This window comes from Erinaceus europaeus, chromosome 1, assembly GCF_950295315.1.
Source record: "Erinaceus europaeus chromosome 1, mEriEur2.1, whole genome shotgun sequence".
In the NCBI taxonomy this organism is placed as follows: domain Eukaryota; kingdom Metazoa; phylum Chordata; class Mammalia; order Eulipotyphla; family Erinaceidae; genus Erinaceus; species Erinaceus europaeus.
In genome coordinates, this window is record NC_080162.1 from 194,608,001 (window position 1) to 194,629,907 (window position 21,907).

The 21,907-nt window shown below is 38.8% G+C and overlaps 1 protein-coding gene across 2 annotated transcripts in view; it reads left to right on the top strand.

Annotated features, from left to right (window-relative positions):
• The window catches only part of TOX (thymocyte selection associated high mobility group box), a 380,779-nt gene that overhangs the window by 311,329 nt on the left and 47,543 nt on the right, over nucleotides 1–21,907 (top strand). For both annotated transcript variants that reach the window (XM_007526729.3, XM_060200977.1), the window contains exon 4: nucleotides 5,867–6,148. In XM_007526729.3, the coding sequence (XP_007526791.1) occupies nucleotides 5,867–6,148 (282 nt within the window). The remainder of the gene's footprint in view (nucleotides 1–5,866; nucleotides 6,149–21,907) is intronic.

The following is a 21,907-nucleotide window of genomic DNA, read 5'->3' on the forward strand; positions in this document are numbered from 1 at the left end:
TCATTCTGATTAAACGTGAGAAAATAATCCCACACATGACAAGATAACACGGAGAGAGGTGTTTTCAATTGAGATTGCATGAGGCATTTGAAAATCCTTGGTTAGAATCCCTACTGGGAACATTCTGTGTAAGTTAATTTAAAAAACCACCCTCAAGCCTAACTCACTGGGACAGTGTGTTGCTATGCCTTGTACATGATTCAGGCTCAAGCTTGGGCCTCACTCCATTGAAGGAAGCTTCAGTGCTGTGGTCTCTGATTCCCTCCACCTTTGCATCTGTATCACTGAATCAATCAATCAACATCATCCTCTACAATGTCACATCATCACTATAATATTCCCAAAAAAGTGAGAAATGGATTCCAGGTTAGGTGGGAGCAATAGTACCCTCGCTGAGAACAGACGTTACAGTGCACAAGCCCTCCAGTCCTCACCTGCAGGGGAGAAGCTTCACTAGCCGTGAAATGGTACTGCAGGTGTCTCTCTGCCTCCCCTTTCATCTACATCTCTCTCTGTCTCTATCCAAAAATAAAATAGGTTAGAGAATATATATGTAATGAAATACTACTCTGCAGTTAATAATATGATGTTGTGTTCTTTGTACATAATGGATGGAACTGCAGGTGATTGTGCTTAGTGAAGTAAGGAGATTTCACTCAATAGATGGAATTTGAGATTTGAAATTGAATGAACTTGAAAATTTAAGAATAGCCAAACTATTTCCAAAACTTGGTGAAGATTGAAGGGGAGTACAGAACTTGGTTGTGTGTGGTGTGTAACTATACCCCTATAATCTTCCATTCCTGTAATCCATTTTTTTGTTTTATCTTATTTTTTATTTCTTTATTGGGGGAATTAATGTGTTTTTTTTTAAATATTTGTTTTATTTATTTATTCCCTCTGTTGCCCTTGTTGTTTTATTGTTGTAGTTATTATTGTTGTTGTCGTTGTTGGATAGGACAGAGAGAAACGGAGAGAGGAGGGGAAGACAGAGAGGAGGAGAGAAAGACAGACACCTGCAGACCTGCTTCACCGCCTATGAAGCAACTCTGGGGGAATTAATGTTTTACAGTCGACAGTAAATACAATAGTTTGTACACAAATAACATTTCTCTGTTTTCTACACAACAATACAACCCCCACTAGGTCCTCCTCTGACGTCCTGTTTCAGGACCTGCACTGCCCCCCCCCCCAACCCCAGAATCTTTTATTTTGATGCAATACACCAGCTCCAGTCCAAGTTCTGCCTGCTGAGTGTTTTCTCTTCTGGTCTTGTTTTTCAACTTCTGCCTGTGAGTGAGATCATCCCATATTCATCCTTCTGCTTCTGACTTATTTCATTTAACATGATTTTTTCAAGCTTCATTCTAGATGGGCTGAAAATGGTTAAATCACCATTTTTAATACCTGAGTAGTATTCGATTGTGTGTATAGACCACAACTTGCTCATTTATAACATTAATAATGTAATCCATTATTAAATATCAGAAAAAACTTAAAGAATAGATTAGGTTTCAAACTTTTATATAAAGGATAAAGATATAAATGAAGTTTGTAAGGATAATTGTAATTTTGCTGACAAACACTGATAGTCTATTGAACTATAAAATTGTGTGAAATCACATGTGCTTTATTTGGGGTAGCTTTGGGAGAGCGAGCTTCTCTACAGAGGAAGATGCCCATTACAGGGGGTATTACTGACACAGTGAGAGCTCTTCTATGCGTTCAGAGTCTCAGAATAAAGAAAGGACTTTAGGGGATTGAAGAGTAGACTGTATATCAGCTTTGTCTTCTTCTCTTTCTTCCTTTCTTTCTTCCTCCCTTCCTCCCTTCCTTCCTTTCTCTTTTTTTAAAATATTTATTTATTCCCTTTTGTTGCCCTTGCTGTTATTATTGTTGTTGTACTTGATATCGATGTTGTTGGATAAGACAGAGAGAAATGGACAAATGAGGGGAAGACAGAGAGGGAGAGAGAAAGACACCTGCAGACCTGCTTCACCGCTTGTGAAGGGACTCGGATGCAGGTGGGGAGCCGGGGCTCCAACCGGGATCCTCACGGAGGTCCATTAACGCTTGGCGCCACGTGTGCTTAACCCGCTGTGCTACTACCTGATTCCCTCTTTCTCTCTCACTCTCTCTCTCTCTCTCTCTCTCTCTCTCTCTCTCTCTCTCTTCCTTCCTTCCTTCCTTCCTTCCTTTCTTTTCCTGCATCCAAGGTTGCCGCTGAAGTTGAGTGCCAGCACTATGAATCCACCACTCCTGGAGACTATCTTTTGTCTTCCCTCCTTTCCCCTTTCTTCCTGCTCCCCTCCCCTCCCTTCCTCTTCCCCTTCCCTTCCTCTTTTCTCTTCTTTCTGTTTTATTAAATAGGCCAGAGAGAGAAATTTAAAGAGGAGGGGAAGACAGTAGAAGAGAAAAATAAATAACTTGCAGACCTGCTTCACTGCTCCTGAAGCCTTCTCCCTTCCCTGGTGGGAAGCAAAGGCTCGAACCAGCTCCTTGAACATGGAACATGGTAATGTGTGAACTAAACCAGGTGTGCCACCACCCAGCCTCACCTTTTCTATTAATTTCTGTATATGTTTGTCAAGGTATTTATTATTATATTTTAACACTGTCTATGGGACATGTAAAATACTAATATTTGATACAGTTGGAAGTATTAAAGATTAGAATTAAGAGATTTAAATGTGGCTCCAACTCTCAACTCTGTCATTTATAGAAGTCACTTTACTTCTCTGGGCTTTATCCATTCACTTCTCAATTTATAATTACTCAATTTCCCCAATATCACTTTACTGAGAAAATGTTGATTTATAAGATTTTATGTTGTCAGGAGGATACATTTCTACTTTTGCCCAAGACACAGTATCAACACATTTTACCCTCAACCAAATCAGCAGCATATCTCACCATAAGGGATTAAGTTCCCAAGCAAGCGTTTACCACAAGCTTATACTAGAACCTGCAGCTGAGCTTCCTCTTCTACAGACTTAGAAAGTGTCCCTATGGGCCGTTGCAGCTCTAATATGAATCACTGAATTTTTTAAAATGTATTTATAAAAAGGAAACATTGACTAAACCATACGATAAGAGGGGTACAACTCCACACAATTCCCACCACCAGAACTCTATCTCCCATCCCCTCCCCTGATAGCTTTCTTATTCTTTAACCCTCTGGGAGTATGGACCCAGGGTCATTATGGGGTGCAGAAGGTGGAAGGTCTACTCGGAGAGTCCTGAGATTCCCGAACAGACATGATGGGCCTAGACCTCAAATAAATCCCTCTCACCTTGTTACCGGTCACCTCTATCAGGAACAAGAAAATAGACCCCTTTGTGGGCCCCCATCGGGCCTTGCCCTCAGGTTGGATCAACAACAGTAGAGAATATTCCATTCTCCAAAGGAAGGCTGGACAACATACTCTATGCTACACCTGAGGAAGATGGGAAGATATTGGGGCAGCTTGTAACATTCCTACTCATGATCACAGAATGTGAGCTCAGATCTACAGGGATGCAGAGATCACATAGGCTCCAAAGCTGAATATGGGCTCCAGACCAAATCAAATCGATGGGGTTTACAGTCAATGATATTTATACCCTTTTCCCATATTAGGGAGCTACTCTTCTCTGATCCAGCTTTCTGTAATAACTGTTTAAAAAAGGACTTCATAAAAAGAACCATGTACTATAGTTGAAGAACTGGAACAAGACTACTTAAGCTGTGAAAAAAATGTAGTTTTAGGCTGGCAAAGCAGTGTATATAAAAGTATGGATCAGTCAAATCCCTTAGTAAAGCAAACCAGAAATCTAGGGCACCTAGGACAGAATCCAAAGGCTCAGTAGTAGTGATCCTCGGAAAGATGTGTGGAAGTCACATAGACTAATAACAGATACCATGTGGTGACAGTAAACTGAACAGAGAGAATACAGACAGGCATCTCTCTAGTAACCATTTCAATTCAGATGGATTCAACTAGGTCAGTGAATACTTACAGATCACTAGCAGAAAATAATTTTATGCCCCCAAAAGGCATATGAGTAGATGACTAAATTGACCTTTGTAGTCTTTCTATGTCATGATAGCAGCTATAGATAGACTGTTACTAGTGTTATGAAACATGAGATTTTTTTTTTCAAAACGCAGCAGAAAGTCAACACTATGAAGTGTATTTATTCAGCTTCAAAATGTGATTTTGCCATCTATCCCTTTATGTGTTTACCTTTTTGCCTCTCATGGTGTATAAATCTTTACCACCATGAACTCCTAAGATCCCTTCCAGTGAAAAATTAAACTGCTTTTAAAGTATCACAAAATAATCACCATTATTTTAAGTTTGAAAAGACCAGAGAAACATTAAATGAAATCTGCTGTGCTCCTTATACAATACATCTGACCTCTAGATATGTTAAGAGCTTCATCCTCCAATGCTTTTAATTCTAATCCTTGAGAAGATAAAATTCATTGCTTGAATTATAAGAGTGAGGCTCATTAAGGCTAAAAACCAGTGACCCAAATAGCATAATGGATTAATACTGTGACCTTGCAACTTTTAGAGCTTTGCTTTTAAATCTGACTATGCAGTCAGATTATTTCAATAGTCAATTAATCAATTGGTTAATAGCCATCATGGAAGTGTTCCGAGTCTGGAAGTTGGTGGATCATTTTTGTCAATATTAACCTCCATACAATCAAACTAAGTGCCTTAGTGATTTTTTTCGCTAGCAATTTAATAATAGTTTTTCGACACAGCACCAGCCACCAGAGCTGTGTACCAGCCTGACGCACCGTGAGTCTTACAGCTTGAATTTGTTTTCAAGTTTCTTTGCTTCCGTTTTTTATATTTCAATATGAACAAAGTCATGTGTTAGTTCTTTCACCTCCTTGATTATCTTATGAAAGCACCTCCAGTTCCATCCATTTTGTTCGGAAGGACACAGGATCATCTTACCAATTTTTAGAGTCCTAGTCCATTGACGAGAAATACTAAAACTTCTTTATCCAGTCATCTGTTGGTGTACATTTAGGTTGCTGCCACTCCTTGGCTACTGTAAATAATGCAACTACAAATATACAGTTGCATGTATCCCTCTGACATAGTGTCCTTTGAATATATTCCTAGGAGAGTGTTCATGTCATTAGAATGTCTCTCCATGTTTATTTCTTAGAGCTCTCTGCACACTGCTTTCCATAAGTGCTTTTCAGGTTTGCATTCCTACCAACAGTATAGGAGAGTGCCTTTGCATCTATACCCTCTCCAACACTTGTCATCTCTTGCTTTGTGGACCCAGACCATTCTCTTGGGTGTGAGGTAGCATATCATTGTGGTTTTCCTTTCCATTTCTCTAAGTGATCAATGAAATAGAGGAGTTTCTTCATGTATCTGTGGACTATGTGCATATCTTCTTAGAAAATTGTCTGTACTCCCATGCTTTATATTCCCCAAATATTTCTTAAGTATTCAAAGAAAAAAAAAGCGGGAACTTATTCTTGAATTGCTATAACTGCCATAATCACTAATAATTGTAACATCTTGACACTAATTGGCATCAATATTTAGAAACGTGTACCATAAAAATCCATTAATGACATATAAGCTTACATTTCATTAGGATAGATAGACTGTAAATATAACTAATCAGACCTTGAATCATAAAACGTGATGTGAACTGAATTCTCAAATTCTGGTCTTTAGATAACAGCACTCTCAGGTCATGTTTACTCTTAGGATTATTACACTCTGGGTAAAAAAAAAAAAAAAAAAAAAGCAATGATGGAGATGTGGGTTGTTTTGCAGGGCATCCTACAGAATTTAAAAAGAAAACATTTAAAGAAACATATCTGTTAATTTTTTTTTTGTAGATGCAAGATATACGGAACCCAGAAGGAACTCAGTACAGCCCCCATCCTCAGATGACAGCCATGAGGCCCAGAGGCCAGCCTGCAGACATCAGGCAGCAGCCAGGGATGATGCAGCACGGCCAGCTGACCACCATCAACCAGTCACAGCTAAGTGCTCAGCTTGGATTGAATATGGGAGGAAGCAGTGTTCCCCACAATTCACCTTCTCCGCCTGGAAGCAAGTCTGCAACTCCTTCACCATCCAGCTCAGTGCATGAAGATGAAGGTGATGATACCTCTAAGGTAAGCAGAGACGGTTTTCAGTGTCTTTAGGAAATCCTTGTTCCCTCAAATTAAAAGGTGGTCTGTAACACCTCTCTTGACCTGTGATGGGTGCACGTGTGCATCATCCAAAGAGGAAACATGGGTGGTGTATACACTTATTAAGTGGAGCACAAACTCTACAAATTGATGAATTTAACTGATTATTCCATCACACGTTTAAATTCCGTAAATATGGTTATACTTAACATAAAAGTACATTTTTCCCACAGAAAATAGGGGCTACATGGTAAGAGAGAATGAGTTTTATAGGATTCAGCATCCAAATAGCATCTAACTTTATTATTGAGTTGTTATTGAAAAGTCATGACACATTTTGCATAGAAAAATAAAAAAATATGACTACTGAAAACCCAATAAAATATATATTTCAATTTAACAAGTTTATTTTGAGAATACAGCATCTTAGAGAGCACAGTAGTGTGTGTGTGTGTGTGTGTGTGTGTGTGTGTGTGTTTAGTGGTTGCATGAAACTTTTAAGATCATCTGTCCCAACTGTTTAATTTTTAGGATGAAGGACAAAACGTACTAGGGATTTAGATAAGTTTCATACAGAAACAGAATCCTGCTAGCCCATTAAGGAAACCTGATATTCCATTACTTTCCTTTCATAACTGCATGACAATATAATTATTTTCTGTGTAGCAGTGCCTTTTAACTCATCTGTCCAGAAATATGGGGCATAATGTCTTTAGATTAGAAAATCAACTGTAGAAGTTTGTTAAGTGTTCCAAATACCTTTTTTTTAAAAGGACTATGAAAAATCAAGCACACTTCATTCACAAACATCAAAATGATCTTTGCATTGCTTTCCTTTCAGTTAAGTGCCTTATAGATTTGCCCCAGTGAAAAGGACTTGTTTCTAATTATTGTGAAACACAATCACTGATGTATGATGACTACTTTATGTTTCTCTTCTCTTTTAAAAAAATCTATTACTAGTGATTTCTTTGTTTTCTTCCTTGTGATTTTTTTTTTTTAATTTTAGTCAGGGAGTTCGTCTGTCCAACGTTCTTCTAAATACAATACTGTGGGGATCTGATCTCTATGGTTAACTTTAGATTAGTCCAGAAGTTGCACTATTTTTTCCCATTTTATTATTTTTTTAAATTAGGTCACAAAACTGTAGGATTATAGATGGGGTCCCACACCATACCTACCACCAAATTTCTGTGTCCTCAACTTCTCACCTCCGAAAGATCACCACCATAGTTTTCAGGGACTCAGAAACAATTTGCTTACTTTTTGTTTGGGTTTTATCATTATTGTTGTTGTTGTTGTGAAAGTTAGTATTATCAGTTCTCTAGATTTCACATATGAGTGCAATCACAAGTAATTGTCCTTCATCTCTTTGCTTATTTCCCTAAACATACTCACCTCCAGTTTCATCCATTTCTGTCCTAAAGGACATAATATCATCTTTTTTTATTGCTTCTTCTTCTAGCGTTTGCCCTTCTTCCGTAGCCAGTCAACGGCGTCAGGTTGAGCCTGATGTAAAGTTTCGAGACCTCCTTTGAATCTGGAGAGGTGGCAGTCGTTGACTATGTGGGTCATAGTCTGTCTGGAGCCGCAGGGGCAGTTCGGGTCGTCTCTGGCTCCCCAGCGATGGAACATAGCAGCGCACCGGCCATGGCCTGTTCGATAGCGATTGAGGAGGGCCCGATCATAACGTGCTAGGTCAAAGCCGGGTTGACGCTCGCAGGGGTCTGTGATGAGGTGTTTGTTCTTTACCTCAGCTGACTGCCAACTCTGTTTCCAAGAGTCTGGAACAGAGAAGTTCAGTGTAGGCGTAGGGGACCAGATTGGGTGACGAGACGTCAAGCGTTGGACAGGGTGGGCGAAGATATCCGCGTATATTGGCAGGTCCGGTCGAGCGTAGACGTGGGAAATGAACTTAGATGATGCCGCATCCTGACGAATATCTGGCGGGGCGATGTTGCTAAGAACTGGCAGCCATGGAACCAGGGTGGAACGGATGGTTCCAGAAATTATCCTCATGGAGGAATATAATTTGGAATCGACCAAGTGGACATGGGGGCTACGGAACCATACTGGGGCACAGTATTCTGCAGTGGAATAGCATAATGCCAGAGAGGATGATCGTAGTGTGGAAGCGCTCGCGCCCCATGAGGAGCTGGCCAGTCTTGCAATGATGTGATTCCTCGCGCCCACCTTTGCTGCAGTTTTTATGAGATGTTCGTGAAATGACAGAGTGCGATCGAGAGTAACGCCAAGATAGACTGGCTGGGCTTCATGCCGGATTCTCTTATCGCCAAGCTGCACATTAAACTCACGCGAGACCGAGGCATGGTGTAGATGGAAAACAGATGATACCGTTTTTGCAGTGCTAGGGATTAGTCGCCATTTTTTACAGTAATCAGATATCAGAGACATGTCTTTCGTGAGTGTTTCCTCGAGGATGTCGAACTTGGATGCCTGAGTTGCACAGCAGATGTCATCGGCGTAGATGAACTTCCTTGAAGAAGTTTCTGGGAGGTCATTGATGTAAATATTAAATAGCGTAGGAGCCAGAACAGAGCCCTGGGGGAGGCCACTTGAGACAAGTCTCCATCTGCTAGACTTGTCACCCAGATGCACCCGGAATCTTCTGTTTTGGAGAAGAAACGATATAGTGTTGGGCACCCATGGAGGCAGGCATCTTGAGATCTTGACCAGGAGACCACGGTGCCAGACCGTGTCATAGGCTGCTGTGAGATCAACAAAGACAGCACCCATCTTTAAATTCTTCTGGAATCCATTTTCAATGTAAGTTGAGAGGGCCAGGGCTTGTTCGCAGGTAGATCTTCCTGTGCGGAAACCAGCTTGGTGCCGGTGATAGGAATTTCTCTGTAAGAGGAGAAATACATGACAAAAGCAGCCTCTCAAGGAGTTTGTAACACATGGAGAGGAGAGAAATTGGTCTATAGCTGGCGGCCAGTGTTGGGTCTTTCTTTGGTTTCAAAACTGCTATTATCTTCGCACGACGCCAAATTTTGGGCATAGATTCAGATTCCAAGATGTGGGACAGGAATGAAGTGAGCCACTTCTTTGCCGCGGGGCCCAAGTTAAGAATGAGTTCTGGGGTGATGTTGTCATAGCCAGCAGCCGTTCCCGGTTTAAGCATCTTCTAGTTCAGACAGTGTAAAGGGAGAGAGTTTTGGAGATGCACAAGATAACCGGAAGTGGGATGACCACTCATGGGAAATTTCTCTTTTCCAGACTGGGTCGATCTTAACACGTCCAAGTCGAGTTAGGTGACTGGCCACTGAGTTTGGAGATACGGGAGGATGGGAGATGGGAGAGGGTTGGCTACCAGCACCCAGACTATGAAGAAGCTTTCAGGCCTTCCTACTTGAGTGGGTGAAGTTCAGACTTTCCGTGAGTTGTTGCCAGCGGGCTTGGTGTGCTGCATCCAGGGAGGCAATGAGATGGTCAGCCACATCTGGGTCGCCCGACTCATCATATTGCTTTAGTAGTTGCTCGCATTCAGCATCAAGACAAGACGTTTAGTTAGCATGTCTCCCACGAATGGCTTGGGAAGCTGCTTTGAAGATGGCTATTGCTGAGTAATATTCAATGGAACATGTGCCCCTTAGTTTCTTTAACTAGTCATTGGTTGATGGGTTCTTGGGTTTCTCCCGCCCTGTGGCCACTATGGATAATGTTGCTCTGAATATGGGGGTACATATGTCCCTTGGTATAAGTATTTGTGTGCCCTTTGGGTAATTGCCTAAGAGTGGTATTACCTCATCTTAAGGCAATTTGATTTTTGTTTAAGGACTTTCCATATTGTCTTCCGCCAGCAGTGTAGCAGAGTCCCTTTTCCTCCACAACCTCGCCAACACCTGTCATTTCCTGTTTGGTTGAAGTAAGCTATTCTCACTGGTGAGAGGTGGAATCTCAGTGTAGTTTTGACTTGTATTTCTCTAATGACAAGTGATATGGGGCATTTCCTCATCTGTCTATGGGTCAAGCGTATTTGATCTTGGTAGAACTGCCTGTTCAGTTCTTTGGCCTACTTTATTATTATTATTATTAAGTTATTGTTTTGTTTTTGTTAAGCTATACTAGGTTTTCTTTTCATGCTTTTTTTTAATTTAATAATGATGGACAAGAGGGGTACAACTCCACAATCCCCACTGCCAGAATTCCATATCTCATCCCCTCCACTGAAAGCTTTCCTATTCTTTATCTCTCTGGAAGTATGGACCCAGGATCATTATAGGGTACAGAAGGTGGAAGGTTTGGCATCTGTAATTGCTTCTCCATTTGGACATGGGCATTGGAAGATTGATTGTACTGGATTTTTGATAGATGTTTGATATCAACGGTTTGCCTGATTTGTAATTTGTAATTATCTTCTCCCAGGTAATAAGTTGCCTGGTTATCTTTGGGTAATTTGCTTTCTATGTATAAATGCTTTTTACCTTGCTACAGTCTAATTTATGTACTTTTGTCTTCATTTCACAAGCGCATAAACTTGAGTCTCCAAATATATCTTTGGAGTTAAGATCCTGCAATGTTCTGCCAATATTTCTTTCTATAAATTTTAGGGTTTCTGTTCTAATATCTAAGTCTTTCATCTTTGAAGATCCAGATGAGTAGTGACTCACAGACTTAACGTGATAACAAAATCATGGCTGCTATGTGGAGCAAATGTTATAATTTTAAATACTCTCTTTTTTTAACTTTTTATCTTTATTTATTTATTGGATAGAAACAGCCAGAAATTAAGAGGGAAGGGGGTGATAGAGAGGGAGAGAGACATCTACAGCCCTGCTTCACCACTCAAACCCTGGTCCTTGTATATTGTAACATGTGAACTCAACCAGTTGCACCACCACCTGGCCATGACAAAATTATTATCTTACCAAATATGGCTTGTTCTAGTGACCTCTAACAGCCAATGAGTATTCGAGGCTGAATGTGAACACCAAGAATTCATTTGTGACCAGTGATTTATTTAGATATTGGATTATGCATGGATAATTCAAAATAATTTCCTAAATTTAGATGAAATGCACTTTATCGCAAGGCAAAAAGTTAACGTTCTGCTGATAGCATAAACACTAATATGTGAGGTTGGGGTAGATGGCATAATGCTTATGAAAAGAGACTCATGACTGGGACTCCAGAGTCCAAGGTTCAATCCCCCACAGCACCATAAGCCAGAGTTAAGCAGTACTCTGGTAAAATAATAATAATAGTTATTATTATTATTAATAATAATAATTTGTTCATCTGGATTGTACCTTTATTGGTACTCACTGATGACATCTTGAAATATTCATACAAAGTTAGTAGCACCATCTGACAACAAATATAACACTGAATCATCCTTACAATATTATTTTCTGTACTCTTTAAATTATATGCATGGATGACAACAGAAGTCACAAGTTCACAAAGTTAACACGTTCAGACCCCGTAGCTTCCTATTTATTCATTCACCTCGTAGTTTAAAGTTTTGCTTCTTCTTCTAGCATTTGCCCTTCTTCCGTAGCCAGTCAACAGGTCAGGTTGAAAGCTGTCAGGAGCTGCTTGTTGCTGGCTTTGAAAATGACTGGGATCCATGTGGATTCCGTCGGCTAGGAAGGATCATCAGTTTCCCCAATGAATGGGTACTCACGGGATGCACCATGAGAAGGTCGATCCAATGCATCCCGTTTTGCTGAAACACAGCTTTGTCCATTACAAGCTTCCAACCTGGTATTGAAATTTAGACAGTATGTAGCCTACACAGTCACTTGACATTCATATTTTAAAATAACTTAGAGCACAGTATTCTGTAGCAAAACTTATCTGCATTCTATTGCAGAACTTAGATTTTTCTAGTGGCATATTATTGAATTAGCTCTGTTTGACTACGTAGTGAAAGACTCCTCAAAAATCCCCTCTTTAAGATGACTCTGTAAGAATATTTGCAAGTGCATGTTTGGTTTGCATGCACTTTCCATGTGAAAATGTTCACTCCCCCATTGCACTCTGCACATCATATTTCATATCTCTGATTCACAGTCTCCATGCCTATTTGTTAAACTTATATTTATTAATTGACTAAAATAAGTCCATTGGTAAAAATATTCAAGAACTCCTCATCACAGTGAAAGATTAAATTATAATTGTCCCACTATATTTGAGCAAAATTTATATGGAATGTTTACTGAAACAGCTCTAGTTAAAAAGCGAAATTGTGTCAGATAAAATATCTTTTCTTAAGCCAGGCAGGGGTGCAATGGGTTAAGCACACATGGCGTGAAGCGCAAGAACTGGCATAAGGATCCCGGTTCAAGCCCCCGGCTCCCCACCTGCAGGGGGATCACTTCACAAGCGGTGAAGCAGGTCTGCAGGTATATAGCTTTCTCTCTCCCTCACTATCTCCCCTCCTCGCTGACCTTCTCTCGGTCCTAGCCAATAAAAATGGAAAAAATGGCCACCAAGAGCAGTGGATTCTCAGTGCAGGCACTGAGCTCCAGCAATAACCATGGAGGCAAAAAAGAAAATTAAAAAAAAAAAAAAGAAAGAAAACATCTTTTCTCACAAGTAAAGTAAAAGAGAGTATATGGTCTCACTAAAAAATATATACATATAGTAGATAGCATAGTGGTTATGTGAATAGACTGCTATCTGAAGCTCCGCAGTCCCAGGTTCAGTCCCCTGCACCACCATAAACCAGAGCTAATCAGTGCTCTGGTTTAAAAAGAAAAAAAAAAAAAAAAGATTAAATTGCCATTTAATCTTTCACTGTAATGAGGAATTCTTGACTATTTTTACCAATGGACTTACTCTAGCCAATTGATAAATATAAGCCTAACAAATAGGCAGGGAGACTGTGGATCAGAGATATGAGTATAACATGCAGAGTGGAATGAATGGGGGAGTGAATATTTTCACATGGAAAATAAATGCAAACCAAACATGAACTTGTAAATATTCATACAAAGAGTCACTGTAAAGAGGTAATTTTCTAGGAACCTATCACTACGTATTCAAACAGACTTGATTATATATATGGAGAGAGAGAGGGAGAGAGAGAAAGAGAGAAACTTTTTTTGTGTGAGTACGGTTGCTTTTTTTTAAATTTATTTAAGAAAGGAGACATTAACAAAACCATAGAATAAGAGGGGTACAATTCCGCACAATTCCCATAACCCCATCTCCATATCCCATCCCCTGATAGCCTTCCCATTCTCTGTCTCTCTGGGAGTATGGATCCAGGGTCGTTGTGGGTTGCAGAGGGTGGAAGGTCTGGCTTCTGTAATTGCTTCCCGGCTGAACATGGGTGTTGACTGGTCGATCCATACTCCCAGTCTGCCTTTCTCTTTCCCTAGTAGGGTGGGTCTCTGGGGAAGCGGAGCTCCAGTACACATTGATGGGGTCGTCTATCCAGGGAAGTCTGGTCAGCATCTTGCTGGCATCCAGGACCTGGTAGCTGAAAAGAGAGTTAACAAACAAAGCCAAACAAATTGTTGAACAATCATGGACCTAAAGACTGGAATAGTGCAGATCAAGTGTTGGGGGGTATTCCCTGCATGCTCTTGTGTACTTCTGCTTTCAGGTATATATTTTTCCCCTAGTTTATGGGCACGTGTGAACCTATGCTCTATCTCAGGGGACCTGGACTATATCTAGGTTTGGGGACTTTATTGGGGAGTGAACCACCTGGAATGGAATTAGAGAATACTATGAAAGGAAAGGTCTCACCGAAGTGATGAAGCTGAAGGGTTGTCATTCCACACCTGAAGTCTCTGGTCGCAGTCTGAAGTGAAGCATGCTGGGGTGGCACTCTTTGCGTTGATTAGGTAGCGATCCACAGATGCAATATTATTTGATTTGAATTGAGAGCAGCATGCAGAAAAGTGGGCCCCACCCTAAGGTTCCAGGACTGGGGGAAATATAGGCTCTGTAGTGGAAATGTGAGGTTCCTGTTGTCTTAGGGTTCAAGAAGACAATGGATAGTTATTGTTATCATCACATTATTCAGTGATAGGGTTAACTTTGGAAAGTCCCTTTGTTAGGGTTTGGGGTATAATACCCAGCATCTTGTATATAGCTGTGCTACCGGTTGCTTCTGTTCTCCCTGGTCTAGGCTTTTGGGAGAGACAGCATATCAAAGACAGCCTATGTATTAAAAAGACTCAGTCTGTGTTTTAAGAAGTTCTAGACATATGATCACTTTTTCACCTCTCATATTAATTAAGTAGTGGTTTATATGTTTACACTTTAATAGGATTGTACAGAGAGAAACTTTTAAGGCTTTCCATTTATCAGTTTGGTGCTTTCTTAAGCAATTGTATATTGACTCCATTTGAACTAATCTGATAATTAAATTATTTTTTACAGGAACAAATAATGAAAATATATCAGTAAAAATAGATTGCCACTTAATAAACACTGCCTAGGGTTCTTATGGCAATGAAATTTGTGTTGATAGACTAGGGTTTTAAATTTTATATACAGTAAAATATATCACAAAGATAAATTTGCCCTAATTCTAAAGCTATAATCTAGTCCATATAATGCTACAGACACTTAGATATGTATAAGTTGCCTGGACATTACAAGTATATTTTAGCACAGTTTTTCCTTGTAGGAAATTTTGGGCTAAGACTCCCAAGATATATTTTTCCAGTGTTTTACTTTCAACTTTTCTGCTTAAGGTGATCTTATGTTTAATAGGTGTCTCTTGTAAATGGCATACTGTTACATGATCTTTTACTTTAAAAATGAAACTGAATTTATTTTTATTAATATAAATACTAAAATATTTGGGTTTATTTCTCCATTTAATTTTGTTGCTTTTCTTTCTCATTGTCTTATAACTTAACTTATGTTTTTTTTAATCTCATTTCATAATTTCACATTTTAACATTGGAAATTTTGTATTCTTTCTCTTCATTTAGTAGATAACCCTGACACACAAATACATAAAATTTCACATTGGTCAAAATCTTTACCCTTCTTATTAACTCTAAATATACTCATTCTAGAAGATTCAGACTAGTAGAGTTATTACTGTTGTTAATTTTACTTATAATTTAATTGAATTCTATAATTTAATATACTCCAAGGGACACTGCTTTTATTACCTTTACAGTTTTTCTATGAGTACTTATGAGTACTTCAGCTGGATATAGAATGTAAGATTAATAGTCTTTTATTCTTTAAAAAATAAATATTAAATTACTCCATTGAATTTTGATTTTTATTATTGTGCTGGAGTTTTTTTTGCCTCATTCTCTTCCCTTTTTAAAATTTTTTTATCTTTATTAATGTATTAGATAGAGACAGCCATAAACAGAGAGGGAAAGAGGTGATAGAGAGGGAGAGAGACAGAGAGACACCTGCAGCACTGCTTCACCACTCGCAAAGCTTTCCCCCTGCAGGTGGGGACTGAGGGCTCAAACCCACATCCTTGAGTGTTGTAACATGTGCGCTCAACCATGTGCACCACCACGTGACCTCTCCCATCCTCTTTTCTGTGAAAATAATCTACGTTTATTCCTAGACAAGTTCCTTTGTTTCGCTTTGGATTTGTTACAGCCTCCTCATGTTGGAGCTGGGTTTCCTTAAGTCTTTCCTAAAATTTAGGTGTTTCCATCTTTCATTCATGCTGGAAGATTCTCAGTCTTTTTTTTTTTCATTTACTTCCTCTATAGCACAGTTTTATTCTGTTTTCACTTTGCACATATGACTAGCTATGTGTTCTTTGCACCACCTGCGCCTAACCCGCTGAGCTACCGCCCGAGTCCCCTAGCTATGTGTTCTTATCTGATCACCCAGTGTCCATACCTTTTAAGTTGTCTGCTATTACAGCCTTTATAGCCTGCCTAATCTAATAACATTGTTTCCTCAGTACAGAATTATTACAGATCAGCTATATATGATTTGAAATGAAAGCTCATCTATGGATTTCTTAATTTTGCTTATTTCATATCTCCAGTTTTATTTTTCTCAGATATTTTCTTCTGGCCAGGATCTTGAGCCATTACTATCTAGAACCTCTCTTGGATCGAATATTTTCAGCTCACTCAGTTGGCATGCTATTCAGGGTATGGACTCTTAACAGGTTTTTATCTGTGACTTATAACAGCATATAGTACTCCCCCTCTCAAGTCTGTCTCATTGATAAAGGTTCTAAGAAAAAACAAAGGAGAAAAACAGTTTTATTCAGTTTTTCACTGAGAGTATAATTCTTGTCCATCCTGATTGTAATAAAAAGTTTTTAAAAGAAGTACATTTCTGGACAGACACTGACTCTGACATTACCTGATGAGATTTTAACTCACTTTTCCCTGGTTCAGCCAGTGTCAGCAAAACAGAAATTAACTTTGATGATCTGTTCACTTTTCTTGGTTTCTTTTTTCACTTATTTTTGCATACTTTACCTTCAGAACTTCATACTAACTTGCTAACTCACCTATGCACATACTTGCCATACTGTGGGTAAAAAAAGAAGTTTTCTTTTCTCAAAATAAATTGGTAAAGACACTTAAATAACAATGAAATTCCTTTTTACAAAAGTTACTTTTAGTCACTCTTTTGAAAACAAATATCCTGGAATAAAGTAAAACTGATAAGCGACACATTTCCACAAACATTCAGTGAAATCAAGCAGTGTTAGAACCAAACCTTAAATCATTTTTTCTAGAAATAAGGCAAAATATTTTGCATTGGGATGAATGTCTGGAATTTTCCATACTGCCCCTTATTCATTATGAAGTTATTGGAAACTTCCTATTACCTAATAGAAATCATACTTTAAAAGAATTTCTTAGACACTGATAATTGAAAATATATAACCTCTGAGAAAAAAAATTAATCCCTGACCAAGGAGAGAATTCAGCAGTAGCTTTAGGTCCCAGGAGCTCAGGTTCAATTTCCACCACTTTATGCAAGTGCTGAGCAGTGCTCTGCTCTGTCTCTCCCCACTCTCTTTCTCTCAGTCTCAGATAAATAGATCTTCTAAAAGTGAATTTTAAAAAGAGACGTAATCCCATTGGGGACCTAACAAACTAGAGGAGTGGGGGAGGAATATAATAAAACATTGTTCAAAATTAGTATCAAATTCCAAATAGGTGTTCCCAAAATCCACTCAAGTAATCAATTGACATTATACTAGAATATAGTATTTTTCTAACATATATGTTCTTAGATAATTCACACTTTACATAGTTGAACATATGTGGTTAATTCATAAAATAGGAGTAAAGTAAGGCTAAACATAAGACCTCACATTTTACTCAGTGAGACTCCATCTCAACAGCTCATACATTCTTTATAAGGAGGGAGAAATCTTCCATCTAAAAGTGCCAGAAAGTGTGTGTGTGTGTGTGTGTGTGTGTGTGTGTGTGTGTGTGTAATAGGTATGTGTAATTTTTCTCAGCATTTTTCTCTGTATCTTAATGTGATTTTTTTTTTCTGAGCAGGAGTCCAAGTTTCTTATTTACATAAGGGGACTGAAGATCTTTGCTATACTTATCCTAAAACAGTATGCAGATCCAAAGACCCTGAAAAATGAACTGGTTTTACAAACTATTATCTAGATGTAATGCTTGTGAGTCATTTCACAAGTAAAGTATTCCATATGCATTTTTCTATAATTAATGTTTTGAGTCACTGCGTGTACTGTTATTATTAATGATAATAATAAACCTGATTTCACAGTGAAGGAAATATTACAACCTTGCTGATTCCGCAGTCACTAGATGACTTACTTTCCATTCTTATTTGAATTTATTATCATAAGGGGATTTTAGACAACATGGTTTAGAAAGAAGAGAAGGAATCTGAGTTGCAAAAATTTCACGGGCAGAAATACCACCATCACAGAAAAAGAAGTGCTGTGACGCGCCCTGGTTTTGTGGCGAAGACTTTATAATATTTACTTTATATGATCAGAGTTAAAAGTGGAGTTCTGTGTTATTTGTTCAGTCTATTATGCAGATGGTTCTTGATTAAAATCTATTTTAAACTACAGTGATTACTGCAAGATAGTGTGCGTTAAAACATCTCTCGCGACTCCGTTAAAGGCTTTGGGACCATGGCAGTTTACTTGAAATATGCTTTTAGACATTTCTAAAGTCTCCAGGGACATTTCAATATCAGTGATTCTCTTTTCTTAACAGCCTTATCTCCTGCCCTCTGTATTCTTTAAGAAGTATTAGCTAAGCAAAGCCGTTAACATATGCTTTCTTAAAGTGAAAGATTATTATTTTTTTTGAGATAAATAAGTTAAACACATCACTAATTCAACAAGAAGACATGGCAGGAGGTGGAGTATAAGTAGCCTAAGGATACCTCTAGGGCTTTAGAAACAAATCTATGTCCACAAGTTACATGAAGCCCGTGCATCTGGATAAAGCTTATGTGAGAACAATATTTATGTATGTGACTTGTGTAGTTGTATATGCAATATGCACTCTTTTATTCACCAGCCCACTTTAAAGATTTATTTTCTTATTTATTTTTATGGGAGAGTGAGAGCCCATAGCACTTTTCAGCTGTAGTATATGGCAGACCTTAGTTGGAGCTTGAACCCTCAAACACAAAAGCATTGTGTTCTGAGGTGTGAGCTGTTGCCCAGTCCACTAGAACTTTGACTGACTATGAGTATGTCTGTACATAATCAGGGTTATAGCTATGGTCTCAATCATGTTCTTCATTGCCATGATTTTACACACAAATTTTATATGCATTTCAAACATCCTTTGTCTTGTCATTCTGAGCCTTTGTTCAATACCGTAGACTCTTAAGAGTTGGCATGGGTGAAGGCCCACTGTATGTAAGACTACATTACTACCTGGAGGATTTAAAAAATTAATGGTACCTTTTCTTTAATTTCAATGTGTTTATCATTGTGGGCTTAAATTTTTTTTTATTTTTATTTTTAAGGTATATAGTTTTTTCCTCTCTTCTAAAAGCTACAATGTTGTAGCTCAATTGAAGTCTCCAGTCTTAGACTCCCAATAACTTCAGCTCCATTGTACTACAGAATGATGCATCTGTATCTTGAGTTTTTCATATAACACAGTAAAAGGTCGATTCAGATGGGGCTAAGAGATACCTCAGTGAATAAAGTGCATACCTTCTTGTGTGTAAGGTTCTGGGATCAATCCTTTGTAGTTCATGAAAACACCTATACACCATCGACAGGAATTCCATTCCATGGATGGTGGATAAGTGTTTTGGTCAGTCTCTTTCTGTTCAAAATACATATTATATAGAATGAAAACTTGACCGGGGATGTGATTCAGCAGTTACACATATACAGGAATCACATTTTTATGGAGACTATTTACATTTCAATATAACAACTTGAAATTAGGTAAGTAAATAGTTTCTTTTTTATTTTATTTTATTTATTTATTATTGGAGAGAGACAGAGAGAACTTGAGAGGGGAGGGTGATAGAGAGGGAGAGAGACAGAGAGACACCTACAGCGCTACTTCACCATTTGTGAATCTTTCCCCCCTGCAGATGGAGACCAGGGGCTTGAACCTGGGTCTTTATACACTGTAGTTTGTGCACTTAACTAGGTACCCCACTGCCTGGCCTCCCACAGTTTCTTTCTTCAATTACACTAGCCAAGTGTACTCTACAGTCATGTATAACTAGTATTTACCCTAACTGCACAGAAAGCATTTCCATCAGTCCAGAAAATCTATGAGCTAGTGATGTTCTCAACATTAGAAATCCGGGCCTCTTAGAAAATTAGGACATAAAATCATAAGCTTTCAACTAAGTAAGAATTCATGATTCAGACAATACTCAGAATTAAGGTCCAGGGACATATTACAAACCCATTTAGCTAACCACAACTATATTCATCATCAGTTGGGCCCATTCCAAATAGTTCCTGCTTAAAAAGCCAGGTATCTTTCAAAATGCAATCTGTTACTAGCAGGGAAGTGGAACCAAATTATAGAAACATTTCTTCCTTCAAGAAGGCTCTGCACAGTAGCCATGTTCTTCAAATATGTGTTGAAAGTAGCTCTATGAACCAGGCCTTTCATATTCCTAGTCCATTATACAGAATCTAAAACAAAAGCTTATTTTGGTGACTTTCCAAATGCAATCATAATGCAAAATTGAAAAAATAATAACAAACCCACCCCCACAGAGAGAGAGAGAGAGAGAGAGAGAGAGAGATCAGAAAACAATTTCCAGTGACTTGCACTTCATTTAGAGTTACTTAGGTACTTGGATACATTAGACCTCCAACCACAAGAATTTCCATTCCATTATATCATATCCTAAAAGCAAAGATATCGTGCGAGCCCGGTGAGTATCTATACTATGAATATTAAAATAATAAGCCGCTCACGTCAAAGCACATTTAGTTCTTAAATAAGTATGTGCATAGTTTTTGTTTTTTTCCTCTTATGCAAATCTTTACCGAATGCTAGGAAAAATGCTAAATCACAATTCAGTGTTAGGTGGGCAGGTCCACAGTGAGATTTATGACCCATTATTTTTCAGTCAGGCTTAATGGTTTACAGTCAACTACAAGGACAGTTGTTGGCACATGTGCATAATTTCTCAGTTTTCTGCAAAACTCTCTTATCCTTCACCTAGGTCCTCTTCTACCATCTTGTACCAGGACCTGTACCCCTCGCCCCACCTCACCCCGCCCCACCCCCAGAGTCCTTTACTTTGGTGCAAGACCTCAAGCCCAGCCCAAGTTCTGCTTTGTGTTTCCCTTTCTGTTCTTATTTCTCAACTTACGTCTATGAGTGAGATCATCTCATATTCATCCTTTTCTTTCTGGCTTATCTCACTTAACTGGATTCCTTCAAGCTCTATCCAAGATAAGGTGAAGAATGTAAATTCATCATTTTTAATCCATGAGTAGTATTCCAGTGTGTGTGTGTGTGTGTGTGTGTGTGTGTGTGTGTGTGTGTGTGTGTGTGTGTGTGTGTGTCACAACTTTCTCAGTCACTCATCTGTTGTTGGACACCTGGATAATTTCTAGGTTTTAACTATTACAAATTGTGCTGCTATGAACATAGGTGTACACAGATATTTTTCAGTGACTGTGTTTGATTCTTTAGACTACATAGCAAGGAGAAGAATTGTAGGGTTATATGGTAGGTCCATTGCTAACCTTCTGAGTATTCTCTGGACTGCTCTCCACAGAGCTTGGACCAATGATCCACTAGTGTGACCTAATTTAATTATGAAGGAAAGGTAATAGACATTTTTCTTTTTGTTGTTGTTGTCTGTTTTATATTCGTTTGTCTTCTGCTACCAGGGTTATTACTGGGATTTGATGCCAGCACGATGAATCCACCTCTCCCAGCAGCCATTTTTGCTTCTTCTCCTCCTCCTCCTTCTTTTTCTTTTTATTTCCTCCTTCCTTCTTTTCTCTCTTCTCTCTCTCTTTCTTTCTTAGTGGATAAGACAGAAAGAAATTGAGAAGGGAGTGGGAGATAGAAAGAAGAGAGAGAGAGAGACCTGCAGGCCTACTTCATCACTAGCGAATCACCCCCCCTTGCAGATGGGGAACCAGGACCCCTGCTTATGTTAACATGTGCAGTTAATTTGGTGTGACACCTCCCAGACCCCTAAGTTCATGTGTTTCGATTCTCTACATTCCATATATGACTGAAGCAATATGGCAGTTGTCATTTAACTTCTTACTTCACTAGGGATAGTTACTTCCAGTTCCATCTGTATGGTCCCAAAGGACAATAGATCATAGTTTTAAGTTGCAGAATA